The sequence below is a fragment of the Thunnus maccoyii genome, chromosome 10 (genome assembly GCF_910596095.1).
Source record: "Thunnus maccoyii chromosome 10, fThuMac1.1, whole genome shotgun sequence".
Lineage (NCBI taxonomy): Eukaryota > Metazoa > Chordata > Actinopteri > Scombriformes > Scombridae > Thunnus > Thunnus maccoyii.
This window is the reverse complement of record NC_056542.1, coordinates 9,125,795-9,143,018: the sequence shown is the minus strand read 5'-3', so window position 1 is coordinate 9,143,018 and position 17,224 is coordinate 9,125,795. Positions and strand designations below refer to the sequence as shown.

Below are 17,224 nucleotides of genomic sequence, written 5' to 3'. Positions count from 1 at the left end.
TAGTTGGCAGTAATCAATTAGTAGTTGGTTCCATAAAATGTCAGAAAATGGCAAAAAAAAAAAAAGAAAAAAAAAGTTGATCACTGTTGTGATCAATGTCTTCTTATGTCCTGAATAACAGTCCACAACCCAAAGATATTTAGTTTACTGTCCTAAAAGGACTAAAGGAACCAAAAAATCTGGAATCAGAGAATTTGGAAATTTTCTTCTCAAGAATGACTCAAAATAACTAATTGATTATCAAAATACTTGGCAACTGATCAATTAATCAACTAATCATTGCAGCTCTACAAACAAATACATCTGGAATATTTTTATGCCCTTATCAGAGATTAAAATTGAGAGATTACAGGAAATGAGTGGAAACAGAGGGGGGATGTATCTGAAAATTGTACCCGGGGTCCATTATGTTATGATACATCTGTGAGAAATGTTATTTCTCTAAAGAGAGAATGATCTATTAATTTGTGGAAATATTTTCAGGGATTGTTTTTTATTGAGCGAAACATTTGGAGATTGAGAGTATGAGTAACTGAGTAACTGTGTAGAGTAAACCTGTTATAATTTATTTTTTCTTCTTGGTGCTGTGATCATGAAAGAAATAAACATTTTGTTTAAATGCATAATGGACAACAGAGGTATGCATAAAATCTAAGAACAATATATTGTTCTGCAACATTCATTTTTTCTTAAAATGTTTTCCAGCTTCATGACCCTCAGCAGCAGCAACTGATAAAAATAGGATGGAGGAAGGTAAGTACACAGTTATTATGTACGCAGTGATCTCACTAAATGTTACTCACTGAGTTCAGATTGTCTACAACAAGCTAAACGTAAAACCAGAATCTGACAACTAATAGTTGAACTGTGGAAGGATATTTTGAACAGGTTATAAAGCGTTTTTGAAATCCACCATTTCAACACTGTATGCATTTTAGTTTGCTACACTTCATATGAAACATTCTTCATCTGTGTTCTGATATACGCTGACTATAGCCTCATAATATCTTAAATCTGTCAACGTTGTGTCATGTTTCTTTCTCTACTCAGAGCTTTTTGTGGATAAACATCGAGTCGAGCTAATCCGGAGAGTGACCAACATTGCACCAATTTTGGAAGAACTCCTCGAATGTGATATTATAAATCAAGTAAATTATGATAAAATCAGGGCTAATCATGACTCTCAGGAGACTATGAGGGCACTCCTTAGTGGCCCCTTGGAATCCAGTGGAGTTAGAGGAAAACAGATCTTCTACAAAATCCTGGAGAGAAATGAGCCACATCTTATTGATGACCTCAAGAGAATGGAGAGCGAGACTGTGATGGATGTGAAAGTCATGGATACAGTGCAAGTGAGTAAATCCTTAGTCATCTAAAGCAGTATAATGTAAGTGTGGATAGCTTAGTTTGTGCTTTCAGATAATCACTGTTTCATTTTTGAGACTCAATGGGTAAATACAATTGAGAATCTAATTAAGTGAATATAATGTACAGTATATAGTTTATAAACACAATACTTTGAATATGAGCCCAATATATCATTTGATTACACTTTTCTTGCTTTTGAAATGTTTCTGAAATCCTCACAGGAATACCCCACTGAAAATCAATATTTACTCGCCCCCTGTGGGCCTAAAATTTGGCTTTGAAAAGTTTATAGTTTGCTCCTTTTGTAGATGACAGCAGCTGTACTCAGATTCACAGAAGTTACAGTGGATTCCAATATTGATCCAGAATCACTGCAAGAAAACATCAAAACAACCACAGACACTTCTCAAACCACTCCTGCTGCATAACTCATTTATCTACTGTTCATCCATATAATCAGTATTTTCCAAACAATCATTGCTGTGCAAATAAATCACAAAGTATGTTTCTTCTGGTGGAGCTATGAGACAGTGATAGTGTAACATGGAAATAGTGTTTTTAGCTATGCTGTGGAGAAACTACAAGTGTTTGGAGCAACATTATAGATTGTTGGTGGAGAAATTAAAGGTAGATTAATTAGAGTCACAGTGTTACTCTGTTCCTTTAATGGAAAATTTAAGGGATCCTATTAAATACATGTACACATTAATGTCATTGCAAGGATCAATTCTTGGACCTCTTTAAATGAAAATCTACATCCATCCATCATATAAAACATTATTACATACATTCTATGAAACTCTACTGGAGGTCGTCAGTCATGGTATTCATGGTAGTCGAGCAAACAAACACTTCACATCCTGTCCTGCATAATACTGTATGATTTATCTTTTTCATTTTCCAGGTAGACGCAATGATGGATAAGAAGCTGCTTATTGAAATATTGAATGATTTGAGCTCTGAGGAGTTTGAGAAATTCAAGTCGCTCATTGAATTGGAGAAAGATTTCCCGCTCATCTCAAGGAGCCGACTGGATGTGGCAGACATGCAGGAAACTGTGGAGCTGATGGTGGAGACGAACAGCCGAGAGTGTGTGGAGGTGACCAAAAAGGTTTTAAAGGAGATGAACAGGACTGATCTGGTGCAGAGGTTGCCAGATATCAGCTCAAGAACTAAAGGTAAGACAAAGCAGACAAAAACATGAAAAACATTAAACTTGCACACAATGCAGTCACATGTGTCTCATAAGTTTTATAGTTTATTACGTAAAGATAAAGTACATTAGCTAGGGTACAATATTTTGTAAGTTTGGGCATAAACAGTATAAATAACAAATATATCCAAAACTATTCATCATTGTTGGAAAATCTTCAAGTAGCTCTGCACATTATTATTATTTCACTGTTAAGGAGGGTTAGTGGAATGAAACCCTTGGTATTATAACTGATGTTAAATACATTTCTAATAAGTATTTTGATATTTATTTTCTCCTCAGAGAAACATTTGGAACATCGTCCTACACTGATTCAGAGAGTGAGTAATGTCACATCAGTCTGACTTTACACAGCAGTAGATGAAGATTGACAATCATCTTCATCTTGAACATTATAATTGATGATACAAACAAATTTTCCCTCACATAAATAGTTCTCTCACAGAACTGAAGCTATTTTTACATGAGGTCTTAAGCAAGAACGTTATTCACTAATAATGTTAAGAATTTGTGTTGTGTGAGTAATGTCACATCAACCTGACCTCATGCAGTACAGCTTTAATTCAATAAGATGCAAGTTTAAAATCATATTTATCATCACATAAGTGGTGATTAATGAAACTAAACTCAGTTTCTCACAGAATTGTGAGACAAAATGCAGAAGATGAAACTGAGAAAACAGTTTCTGACTTGTGCTGCCACCTTTTTTATAGTTCATCAAGAACATGTGATGTTAAGATCAGGTGGCTCATTTCAGTGTTTGACAGCACAGTGTGTTTGCCAGAGTTACAGCCTGGAATTAAAATAAAAAACATAAACAAATTTACAGATATTAAAGAATATAAAGTAAGACAAATCATAATTACCAGATGTATCAGTAGTTCAGGTGATCTTGTAGAAAAACATATTTAAAACATCCAAATGTCTAAAATAATGACATTGATACTGTAGAAATAAATCTTTAAGTTTCCCATGGAAGAAATAACATATTTTCTCTTTGAACATACTCTTTGAATTTTCCAGGTAGCAACAAAGACGGCTGTGAGAGAGCTGCTTTTAAAAACACTGAATGATTTGAGTGATCAGGAGCTAAAGACACTTACGTGGCTCCTGCAGTTCGTTTACTTCAAGAAGGGCCTTCCATTCATCTCATGGATCATACTCGGCCTGGCAGACAGGACAGAAGTTGTGGATCTGGTGGTGGAGAGGTGTGGCCAACAGTCTGTGGAGGTGATCAGGGAAGTTTTCGTGGAAATGAAGAGGACTGATCTGGTGCAGAGGCTGTCAGAGACTATCTCAGGACTCAAAGGTGAGATAAAGAAGATAACTGTCATGTCACATTAATTTATAATAATTAATAAATCTGCAGGAGTACAAAATATTAGATAAAGCAATGGAGCAACAACATATAGTCCACCATGACAGCAGAAATATAGATTTTAATCAACACCTCCCTGACACAATCTCAACAAAAACAATATAAGTTTCACAAAGTTAGTTGGTATTTCATTTCATATTTGAAGTGGTTAATTGAACTAATTCAATTTACTTGTACATACAAAAAATTAAGACAAAGATCACTTCAGAGGGAAATGTTAGAGCTCATTATTACCAGTCTTGTGTTGTATATGGTCAGATAGGAACTTGGCTAATGTTGTCTACATCATTTCACTTGAATATGTTGTGTTGTATTTTTGTATAGCTACGATTTGACTTGGCTCCACTATGGACACTCATTCTCATTCATCCCCTCTGTGATTTCTGTAACCAAGGCCTCCTCCTGTCTTCCATCCACACACCTGTAATCCATCTGTGTCATGTGACGTGTACAGTGTCTGTGTATTTTATTTTAACACCCTGACTGAGTGTTTTCTCAAACTTTATTGGTCTCAGCCATGAAGTGTTAAAGGCTTTTTATTATACTGGGGAGTCAGAGTATTATACTGAGGACAAGTACACATAAAGGTTACACACAATGTTTTTATTATGTAATCACAATTTTCATTAAATGTGTTTCAGCTGCAGGATCATCAGTTGAAGTGTTTGGTGTAAAAACCACAGAGGGAGGTAGGTACCATAAGACATTTGAAACACTAATAATAAAATTACAAATATTATTCCTTTAACTAGGAGTAAAGATGACAGATTTGAATCCTTTCCTCAAAGCTCTGTAGTTATTTTAATCTACATTTCATTATGTGAAGCTTTAACACTGAGTTTAATAACAAATGTGACGTCATGTTAATAAGTGTTCAACAGGTGAAAGTGGTAATTGATTTTTAGGATGTTACTATTGAGCAAATTTTCTGTTCCTTCTGCGATTAATCCTTAATATTAGAATTAATTTAAGACAAGATAGTCTGATAGTGTCTGATTATATCACCTGATGGTAAACCAGGCATTCATGAGTCTCGTTTTATTTCCTTCTCTTCAGAGAAACACTCTGTGGATGAACAGTGGCCTGCACTGATCCAGAGAGTGAGTAATGTCACATCTGTCTGACTTTACAGATACAACTTTCATTCAACAGATGCAGGAAAAAAATATGTTCACCATTATAAATGATGATACAAATCAAATTCCTGATTTTCACCAGCTGGTTCTCTCAGAACTGAAGCTACATTCAGGTTGCATCATGTACACATGAGGTCTGAAGCAAGAATGTTGTTAACTAATGATATTAAAAATTAGTGTTACCTCTACCACTGGTGGAATGTAAACTGTATATATCCACATTTATAAAAAGACACACACTAATGAGATGTAAACAGAAAAATCTGTAATCATCCCAGCTGAGAGATTGTACATTTACCCAATGAACATTTTCTTTGTATTTACCAGGTAGAAACAATGACGTCTGTTATAGGGCTGCTTTTGGAAACACTGGCTGGTTTGAGTAACAGGGAGCTCAAGGACTTCAAGAAATTACTCCTGAGACAAAGTTACCTCTATAAACCCTACTTAGAGATCTCATGGATGCTGCCCACGATGACAGACATGCAGGACACAGTGTTTATTATGGTTCAGACCTTTGGCCAACAGTCTGTGAAGAAGACCAAGGACATTTTAAATAAGATGAACAAGAGAGATATGGTGCAGAGGCTGTCAGACAGCAGCTCAGGACCCAAAAGTAAGACAATAAAGACAAAAACATATTCAAATCATAAAACTGGAACAAAACATGTGTCGCATAAGTTTATAAGCTATGATATAAGGTGTTTTTCTTCATACTTATAAATATTATTATTTGTAATGTAGAGAGATGAAGACAATATCAGCTGGTGTACAAAATATATTTTATTGCTAATATGAAATATGAAAAGATATTGTGGGACAGGGAGAGAATATCAGTGATGAATTATATGTATCACATATATTATATGTATATTTTTTACTGTTGAGGAGGCTTCAGTTTTATTTTGTGTTGAACCCTTTGTATTCTAATATTTTAAAGAACAATATAGCCTGATGTTGATCACTTTCTTTTATTTCTTTCCTTCCTCCTCAGAAAAATACTCTGTGGATGAACACTTGTCTGCACTGATCCACAAAGTGAGCAATGTCACATCAACCTGACCTCATGCAGTACAGCTTTAATTCAATAAGATGCAAGTTTAAAATCATATTTATCATCACATTAGTGGTGATTAATGAAACTAAACTCAGTTTCTCACAGAATTGTGAGACAAAATGCAGAAGATGAAACTGAGAAAACAGTTCCTGACTTGTGCTGCCACCTTTTTCACAGTTCATCAAGAACATGTGATGTTAAGATCAGGTGGCTCATTTCAGTTTTTGACAGCACAGTGTGTTTGCCAGAGTTACAGCCTGGAATTAAAATTAAAAAAAAACTCAAGTTTACAGATATTAAAGAATATAAAACAAGACAAATCATAATTACCACATGTATCAGTAGTTCAGGTGATCTTGTAGAAAAAACATTTCTTAAAACATCCAAATGTCTAAAATAATTACATTGATACTGTAGATGCAAAGAGATAAATCTTTAATATTCCCAGTGGAGAAATAACATATTTTCTCTTTGAACATACTCTTTGAATTTTCCAGGTAGCAACAATGGGGGCTGTGAGAGAGCTGCTTTTAGAAACACTGAATGATTTGAGTGATCGGGAGCTAATGACACTTAAGTGGCTCCTGCAGTTCACTCACTTCAAGAAGGGCCTTCCATGCATCCCATGGATCCAACTGGAGCCAGCAGACAGGACAGAAGTTGTGGATCTGGTGGTGGAGAGGTGTGGCCAACAGTCTGTGGAGGTGATCAGGGAGGTTTTCATGGAAATGAAGAGGACTGATCTGGTGCAGAGGCTGTCAGAGACCAGCTCAGGACCCAAAGGTGAGATAAATAAGACAACTGTCATGTCACATTAATTTATAATAATTAATAAATCTGCAGGAGTACAAAATATTAGATAAAGCAATGGAGCAACAACATATAGTCCACCATGACAGCAGAAATATAGATTTAAATCAACACCTCCCTGACACAATCTCAACAAAAACAATATAAGTTTCACAAAGTTAGTTGGTAATAATAATAATAATAATAATAATAATAATAATAAACTTTATTTATAGAGCACCTTTCATGACATAAAATGCAGCTCAAAGTGCTTTACAAAAGAAATATACATACATACATGCCTACACACAGACACACACACACAGACACACATACACACACACACATATATATATATACACATATATACATATATATACATATATATACATGTATATATATTTATGTATATACACATACACACATACGCATACATATATACATTAAAAACGGGGGATACATAAAAAATATAAAATCATAGATGTAAAACAAAATCAATTAAAAGCAAGATCATAGAAGTAGGTTTTGAGCTGCTTCTTAAAACTGCCAATTGAGGTTGCTTGTCTAATATGAGGAGGGAGCTTGTTCCAAATCCTCGGTGCATCACTACTGAAGGCAGTATCACCATACCTCTTGTTGTTTGTCAGTAGCACCCTCAGCAGACCGGCATCATGCGATCTGAGGGAATGATTTGGAGCATACTCCAATAGGCAATCTGACAGGTAGGAAGGTGCTAGCCCATTCAGAGCTTTAAAAACAAGTAAAAGAATTTTAAAGTCTATCCTTAACATTACTGGGAGCCAGTGCAAAGATGCTAAAACAGGAATAATGTGACTCTTTTACTGGTTTTGGTTAGAATTCTTGCTGCTGAGTTTTGGACGAGTTCTTGTTTTTTTTTTTTTTTTGGCAAACCAGTATAACATGCGTTGCAATAATCTAAGTGTCAGAGTACAAAGGCATGAATCAGTTTCTTAGCATCCTCTAGGGAGAGGTAGGGTCTGACTTCTCTGGTACTTCATTTCATTTTTGAAGTGGTTAAATGAACTAATTCAATTTACTTGTACATACAAAATTATAAGACAAAGATCACTTCAGAGGGAAATGTTAGAGCTCATTATAACCAGTCTTATGTTGTATATGGTCAGATAGGAACTTGGCTAATGTTGTCTACATCATTTCACTTGAATATGTTGTAACCAAGGCCTCCTGTCTTCCATCCACACACCTGTAATCCATCTGTGTCATGTGATGTGTGCAGTGTCTGTGTATTTTATTTTAACACCCTGACTGAGTGTTTTCTCAAACCACATTGGTCTCAGTCATGAAGTGTTAAAGGCTTTTTATTATACTTGGGAGTCAGAGTATTATACTGAGGACAAGTACACATAAAGGTTACACACAATGTTTTTATTATGTAATTACAATGTTCATTAAATGTGTTTCAGCTGCAGGATCATCAGTTGAAGCATCTGGTGTAAAAACCACAGAGGGAGGTAGGTACCATAAGACATTTGAAACACTAATAACAAAATTACAAATATTATTTGAATCCTTTCCTCAAAGCTCTGTAGTTATTTTAATCTACATTTCATTATGTGAAGCTTTAACACTGAGTTTAATAACAAATGTGACGTCATGTTGATAAGTGTTCATCAGGTGAAACTGGAAATTGATTTTTAGGATGTTACTATTGAGCAGATTTTCCTCTCCTTTTGCAATTAATCCTTAATATTAGATTTATTTTAAAAGCAAAATAGTCTGATAGTGTCTGATTATATCGCCTGATGGTAAACCAGGCATTCATGAGTCTTGTTTTATTTTCTTCTCTTCAGGGAAACACTCTGTGGATGAACAGTGGCCTGCACTGATCCAGAAAGTGAGTAATGTCACATCTGTCTGACTTTACAGATACAACTTTCATTCAACAGATGCAGGAAAAAAACATGTTCAACATTATAAATGATGATACAAACAAATTCCTGATTTTCACCAGCTGGTTCTCTCAGAACTGAAGCTATATTCAGGTTGCATCATGTACACGTGAGGACTGAAGCAAGAATGTTAACTAATAATGTTAAAAATCAGTGTTACCTCTACCACTGGTGAAATGTAAACTGTATATATCCACATTTATAAAAAGACACACACTAATGAGATGTAAACAGAAAAATCTGTAATCATCCCAGCTGAGAGATTGTACATTTGCCCAATGAACATTTTCTTTGTATTTACCAGGTAGAAACAATGACGTCTGTTATAGAGCTGCTTTTGGAAACACTGGCTGGTTTGAGTAAAAGGAAGCTCAAGAACTTCAAGCAAGTCCTCCAGGATCACTTGAGGCTCACAAGACAGCATTTTGACATCAATTGGAGGCTGCTGAAGATAACAGACATGCAGGACATAGTGTTAATTATTGTGCAGGAGTACGGCCAACAGTCTGTGGAGATGATGAAGAAGGTTTTAAAGGACATGAACAGGCCTGGTCTGGTGCAGAGGCTGTCAGACTGCAGCTCAGGACCCAAAAGTAAGACGAGGAAGATAAAAAAATGTTTCAATATTGTGGGACAAGGGGAAACATATAAGTGATAATGTCTGCATCAATGTTGAGGTTTAAGTATCATTTTGTAAATAATTTGTAAAAACAAAGCGTTTCTAGTTGGTTGTTCAATCAATCACTCATTTGTCATATTTTATTTCTTTTCTCCTCAGAGAAACATTATGTGGATGAACAGCTCTCTACACGGATCCAGAAAGTGAGCAATGTCACATCTGACTCAATACAACACAGCTTTTATTCAATAGTTGAAGGTTGAGAATGATCCTCATCTTGAACATTTTAAATACTGATACAACCCAAACTCATGATTTAAGCTGAATATTTTTCACTGAAGCTGTATTCAAGCTGCAGTTTTATCAATCAGTAATGTTTCATATCTTTAACACTGAGGATTAGATGAGGAAATGTCAACATGTACATTTTTCCTGAGTTTCTTCTTCCGCTTTGACAGTGATCTCACAGATAAACATATAACACCCACATCTACACTAACATTCATGAGATGCAATTGGAAAACTATTTTATTATCCATTTTTCTAATGGATTAAATATACTGTATGTCTCATTAATGTTTTGATTATTCCAGGTAGCAACAATGGCAGCTGTTAAAGAGATGCTTTTGGAAACCCTGAATGATTTGAGTTATCAGGAGTTAAAGAAATTCAAAGAGGTCCTGCAGTTGACTGTCTTCCAGGAGGACCTCCCAGACATCTCACTGATGTTGAGTTACACAGCAGACAGAGAAGCCATAGTGGATCTGATGTTACAGAACTGTGGTCAACAGTCTGTGAATCTGATGAAGAAGATTTTCAAGAAAATAAACAGATCTGATCTGGTTCAGAGGCTATCAAACAGATCTGATCTGGTTCAGAGGCTATCAGACACCAGCTCAAGACCCAAAGGTAAAACAAAGAAGACAAAAACTGTCACATTACACAATCACATGTGTCTAATGAATATATCTAATAATTTATTTTAAAAACGTACAGTAAATCTGCTTGAGTGCAAACTTCATTTAATCACCAATGTAAAGTGTGAGAAAAGTAGTAGGCAGGGGGCAACAAATCATTAATTTAATCAACACTTCTCTGACATCTGACATCTGGTAGGAATCTAACTTTAGAGAGCTAGGCTATCTTCTACTTTGAGTAGAAGTTAGTTAGTCTAGCTTGCTAGCTTACACTTTCTGAGTGGAAAACAAATTTAACAGCTCACAAATGTTAAATAATGTAAAGTGACAGAAGTCTTCAGTTGCTAATGTTACATAACCAAGGCTATGTGGTATCATCGTTATCAGACTACGACTTTCTCCAGTCAGTAGCACAGAAGGGAAGTTAACATTGCAGCTCTCAGCTGTCAGTCAGCCACTCCTAGAGCCTGAAACTCAGATGCTAATTTCACAAATGTTTCCGAAGACGGTTTTATCCTCTTAGAGAAATGAAAATGATACACAATAGCTGCAGTATCATTATGGATTATGTTTCCTTCCAAACAAAGTGAGGAGAATTCCAGTTACAGTTTGACTTTAAGGGGAGGCAAAATATTAGGTACAATTGACAGTATAATAAATTGCATCAATGCTACATGCTTGGACCCAAAAAATGACCATGGAATTGAATGAACACCTCTCTGACACACTGAATATTATAATTTGACAACACTGTGAATCCTATTTGACATCAAATAATTGTGAGGTAATCATCTTTACATAAAGACGGTCATATTTGTTGCAGGACTTTTATATTGGATTCTATTAGATTTCAAAGGTTTTAATGATATGATATCCAACCTCTCTTCTCTCTGTATGATTATTGTTTATGATGTCAGAAGCAGCAGAGGAGATTTTAGTGTTATTGCAACTAAATCTGACTAAAACTGATTATAGTCTGATGTTTAATCAGTCTTGAGTCATTTTCTATTTTCTTTCTCCCCAGAGAAGCAGAGGTCTTCACTGCCCCAGAAAGTGAGTAATGTCACATCAGACACACTTTACACAACACAGCTTTCATCAAATAGCTGCTGGTTGAAAATGATCCTCATCTTGACCACTTTAAATAATGATACAAACCAATGGTATCATTTCATCAGATGGTGCTCACTGAACTGAGGCAGGATTCTGATTGAGATTTTGAGCTGAAATATTATATCCACCAATAATGTTATAATAAAATCTGTGCTATCTCTACCACTGAGGATGACAACAGGACAACTAAATGTTTAGGACGTGTATGTTTTTCCAGACTTTCTTATTCAACTCTGATGGTAAATAGGTGGAAAGAGTTTTTAAAGCAGAAATATCACAGCTGCTGTTGAAGCAATAAGAACATGTGATCAGGTGGCTCAATCCTACTTTTGGCAGCACAGTGTCAGAAAGAGTTGGAGACATGCAATAAATCACAATTACTAATAACCAGTTTATAGAAATAAATGAAATGAATCACACTGTGCTCACACTTTGTCTTTATAAAATCACTGTAGATTAATCACAGTATTACTTTGTGTAATATATTAATATTAGTTGTTACAATACTCACATGATTTAAATGTTTACATTGATGCAAAGACATCAGTGTTTTATCATTACAGTGGAAATATTACATAAATGCCCTCTGATCACTTTTAATCCATCAGGATGTTACGATGACACCAGTTAAGGAGAAACTTTTGGAAACACTGGAAGAATTACGTTTTGGGGAATTCTTGCAATTCAAAGACATCCTGCAGAAACTTCAAATGAAAGAATTCCCAAGAATCCCAAGAGTCCGAATAGAGATGGCACAGAACAAAGTTGACTTAGTGGAGCTGATGGTTGAGATCTGTGGTCAACAGTCTGTGGAGGTGACCAGGGAGGTTTTAAAGAAGATGAACAGGACGGATCTGGTACAGAGGTTGTCAGACACCAGCTCAGGATCCAAAGGTAAGTTTTGCGAAAACAAAACCCCAATACAATTCCAATATCAAACCTTTGATATGCAGAGTAGGGTCTTATTCTACTTTGGACATTGAACATTGAACATTTTACATTTCTTGTAATCTGGCAAAAAATATGTAATTAATCATCATTAAGTTCCTGTTACACCATCATTAAGATGTAAAATATTTGCATTACCTGGTTTTTGGTACCTGGCTTGGTGCAATGACAACATAAGACAGGACACTGATGGTTGGATGGATTTACTAACACCTGTGAAAATAATTATAATGATTATAATGTTGGGGGTGTTTTTGCGAAAAAAGATCTAATTATGCAAACTAATCTCTGCGTTATTTGTGAGAACAATTTAGTTGTTAGCATTAAGCTTGTCTTACACCATCATTAAGTTGTTGGTTTTTGGTACCTGGCTTGGTACCACAACAGCATAATACAGGACATTGACTATATAGCATGACGGCAACATTAACACCCATTACTTTACATGTTTGATGTTGGCTACTATCCAGTTGTTTATTTTAATATATGTACATGCAAAACAAATTAAGTTATATTATTGTTCCTGTATTTTCATTGTATAATCTTTCCCTCTCATGAGGAATGATTACTACAACAGCTACATGTAGCTAGCCTGTACATTGTACATAGCAGAAGTTCTGTGAAGTGCTGCCACTTTTCCGCAACTTAGACTTTTCTCAGCAGTAAGTCCTGCATAACATATTGCTCTCATACTGGAGCAGCGCCATGTAGTGAAGTCAAGTCAAGTCAATTTTATTTGTATAGACCAATACCACAAACAACAACCTTTTAACAGGGAATAAATTGAAGAAACCTCAGGAAGAGTGACAGAGGATGGATCCCTCTCCCAGGATTGACAGACACACAATAGATGTGTGTGCACAGAATATATGGGAGTATAGCACATAGTGCTAAAGCAGCAGAGCATCTGGAAGGTTACCATATGATTCCATTTATAAATATATAATAATTTAAAACATTTTCCGATGTGTTTTAACAAGGTCCTTCAGGAAGCTTGGAGCTTGGGGCTCATGGAGGCATTATGGTAATCTCTTTTATTATTCAATTTGCTCTTTTGTTTATTTGTAAATTGAACAATTCCATTTATTTACAAAAGTGATGGTGAATGAGTCCAATTTCACTAAATGTATAATTTTGCCTCATGTGGTTAATATTAGTCACATGATTTAAATGTGTACATTGATGCAAAGACATCAGTGTTTTATCATTACAGTGGAAATATTATATAAATGCCCTCTGATCACTTTGAATCCGTCAGGACGAAACAATGACACGAGTTAAGGAGAAGCTTTTGGAAACACTGGAAGAATTATGTCTTGGGGAGATCGAGCAGGTCAAGTGGTGGCTGCAGAACCTACAAATGAAAGATCTCCCAAGAATCCCAGGAGTCCGAATAGAGAGGGCAGACAGCACAGTTGATTTAGTGGATCTGATGGTGGAGATTTGTGGTCAACAGGCTGTGGAGGTGATCGGGGAGGTTTTAATGAAGATGAACAGGATGGATCTGGTGCAGATTTTGTTAGACACCAGCTCAGGATCCAAAGGTAAGTTGTGTGAAAAAAAACAAACACTTACACCATCATTAAGTTGTTGGTTTTCGGTATCTGGTTTGGTACCACAACAGCACGATACAGGACATTGACTATATAGCATGACGGCAACATCAACACTCATTACTTTACATGTTTGATGTTGGCTACATGTAGCTAGCCTGTACGTTGTACATAACAGAAGTCCTGTGAAGTGCTGCTACTCTAACATATTGTTCTCATACTGGAGGAGTGTTATGTAGCACATAGTGCTAAAGCAGCAAAGCATTTGTTAGTTAAAATATGATTTTATATATAAACATTATATTAACACAACATTTTCCATTGTGTTTTAACAAGGGCCTTCAAGAAGCTTGGAGTTTGAGGCTCATGGAAGCATTATGGTAATCCCTTTCTTTCAATATTTTTTTTTATTTGTTCATTTGTATGATGTTGAAAAAGATTAAACAGGAACAATTCCACTTACAGTATTTACAAAAGTGATTGTCCTCCTGTGCAGGAGTCCAGTGACTGGACTAAACTTGAACCTGAAGTGAACAGTACAGATGCAGATGAGGCTCCAACTTACAGGTAAAAATAACATCTTCAATATTGTGTCACAACAAACTGGAACTATGGCAAACATTTCAGCTAGGTTCTTTACTGGTTAACCTACTGGTTAAGTTTACATTTACTCCATTACACTTAAAATTATTTTGCAAATATGCACAAACTCATTTGTTTCTTTTTCTTTCAGCCTACAGTCTGAAGCAGGAAAGTTTGAATGCAGTGTCTCTGACCTGCGATGGGTCTGTGAAGAAAAGGTCAGCTTTAAGTACCAGTTCTGGTCTTGGGAAGAACACATGGAGAGAATGGAAAGCTTACAATACATGCCTGCAGGTCCTCTACTTGACATCACAGTCATTGCTGGGAAGTTAAATGAAGTGTACCTGCCACACTGGATCTGCACAGGTAAGTGGACATGAAGAAATAAGTAAACATGTATTTAAATGTATTGTGATACAATCCCTTTCTCCACACTAAATATATGTGCTTGTATTTTGTGCAGATGACTCTACAATATTAGACAAGTTTGCAGTCCTACACATAGATGCTTGTGGAGATTTTGTTGAGGACGTGTCTGAGGTCACATCATCCCATGTCAAGTTATCCGAACCAGTTTTCTCTCCAAGAGCGGTTCTGATGAAAATTGGCTTTCCGGTGAAAATAAAGTGCAACGTGTTAATATACTATAAACCAAACACAACGTTCCTCCAGCTACATGTGTATCTGATCCCACATGATCCTGCTCTAAAACAGGTTATTTAATATCTTACTATCACAAATGTATAATATAATCAGATTAAAAAACCTACAACTGAGTATTAGGGCCAGTGGTGGAAAAAAAGTGAAATTGTGAGAATAGAGTTGTGAAGTGGGAGGAGTCGCTGGTCACAGAAGGTTTTTTTCCCCTTTCTGTATTCCCATTTAAAAATCTTCTTAAAACGATATCCAAAAATATGACTTACCATTGAAACATACATGTGTGATCAATAACAAAGTTCACATTTACACTTGTTATTTTTATGCACATTTTATTGAAGATAAGCCACTTAAAACATGAGACAGCGAAGTGGACACATTTCCTTATTTTAAGATGATGGACCAAGTGATTCTCGTCAGATTTCTTTCAGCTGGTTGGAGACAAAGAGATCTCACTGACAAACTGAAACTTTTCAAATTAAGCCCACTGCTCACTGCATGTCAATGTGCAGCAGCCTTCAATCCTTTTCCGACACCATACATTGAGATTTGATCTCTGCTCTCTTTGGCACAGCTGTCTGGACAAAACCAAGTGCTCAATGTGCTTCAGCAGCTGCTTCATAAGATTATACAATTCAGAAATAATGCAGTTGGTTTATTGTATTTTGACTGCGGGTGTGATACACTAAGTATTTCCTTCACTGATGAAATATACTGTAACTTAATTTTTAATGAAGGCTGCTCTCGCCTGTTTACTCATTAAACCACAATTCTACAGCAGCGTATTTGGTTATTCTCAAAATATATATTATTTTCATAACATCATCTTTTCCTCAATATCTTGTCTATTCTGGAAACCTCACATTTCATTTTTTCCCAACAGTGCTCCTAATACTCTATTGTAAAAACCGTATTGCTTATTCATGTACTTTAAAACACAAATGACAATGTTTGCTACTGTAACCTTGAAGCAGCTTTGTGCTTACAGTATATTGCTTTTTTTTCCAGACAGTGGACAAAACAGAATTCTCAGATGGATACACAGTAATCCGGAAGCCACGTCCAGACAAGTATCTGAAAATGCAACAAGGATTCGTTCTCACTGCAGACATCGACACAGCTAAAATTTCCCCTCCGGTATACTTTGTACTGTCTCTCAGTAATTACATGTCAGTCAGCCAACTCATGTGGAGTACATTATTATTTAAATGCAGAACATGTACAGCATTAATGTTTGGCGTCTAGGCTCTGATCTTGTGACTCCCCACAAGAAAACATTGATGTCACACAGCAAGGAGTTGGGAGCAACAGTACTAACTTCCCTCCTAGACTCAGAGCCTACAGGTGGATGCTGGGGTGGAGGTCAAGCTTTTGAAACTCTATAGGCCTACAAATGGCAGCAAGCAAGCATAGCTTGTATGACCAGTGTGGCAGCAGGATGCAGCTAAATGTGAGCAGAGTACTGACGACTTAAGTACACCGCCAAGGTTATAAGGGTATGTTGGATATATGTCACAGTGAGGGGAGTATGGCTTGTGAGTGGAGCAGCCACTTGAGTTGGGCTGCCTGAACTAGCTCACAGACCTCGCTTCAGTTATGTAGTGAATTGTGGTTCAGACGTATTGTATGAAAAGATAAAATAGGATCAAAGCCATTGCATTTCACATTGAGGTGTACAAATGGTGTGGTCACACCTGGTTTTGCACATTTTAACAATATTTTATTTCAAGTTGATTTATTGTATTTGTGTTATTATTAGATTTTTTAGATGTGACTGATGGTGAAATTGCAGCATTTTGCTGCAGGGATTTTGACACTTTCGTAGTTCTTTTAGCCATGTTGGAAATATTGTAACTGTCAGAAATTTAAAACATTTTCAACTCAGAATTGCAATCAGGTAGCTGATGTGAACGTCTTTTCCAACTTGGCTGTAATTAAACACTGAACAATATGATGTGAATAC

General features: G+C 36.0%; 1 protein-coding gene across 1 annotated transcript in view; it reads left to right on the top strand.

Annotated features, from left to right (window-relative positions):
* The window catches only part of LOC121905492, a 344,732-nt gene that overhangs the window by 213,736 nt on the left and 113,772 nt on the right, over positions 1–17,224 (top strand). The window contains exons 36-41 of the mRNA XM_042423738.1: positions 4,601–4,648; positions 5,016–5,059; positions 5,423–5,711; positions 6,090–6,133; positions 6,650–6,935; positions 8,387–8,434. Coding sequence (XP_042279672.1) covers positions 4,601–4,648; positions 5,016–5,059; positions 5,423–5,711; positions 6,090–6,133; positions 6,650–6,935; positions 8,387–8,434 — 759 coding nt within the window. The remainder of the gene's footprint in view (positions 1–4,600; positions 4,649–5,015; positions 5,060–5,422; positions 5,712–6,089; positions 6,134–6,649; positions 6,936–8,386; positions 8,435–17,224) is intronic.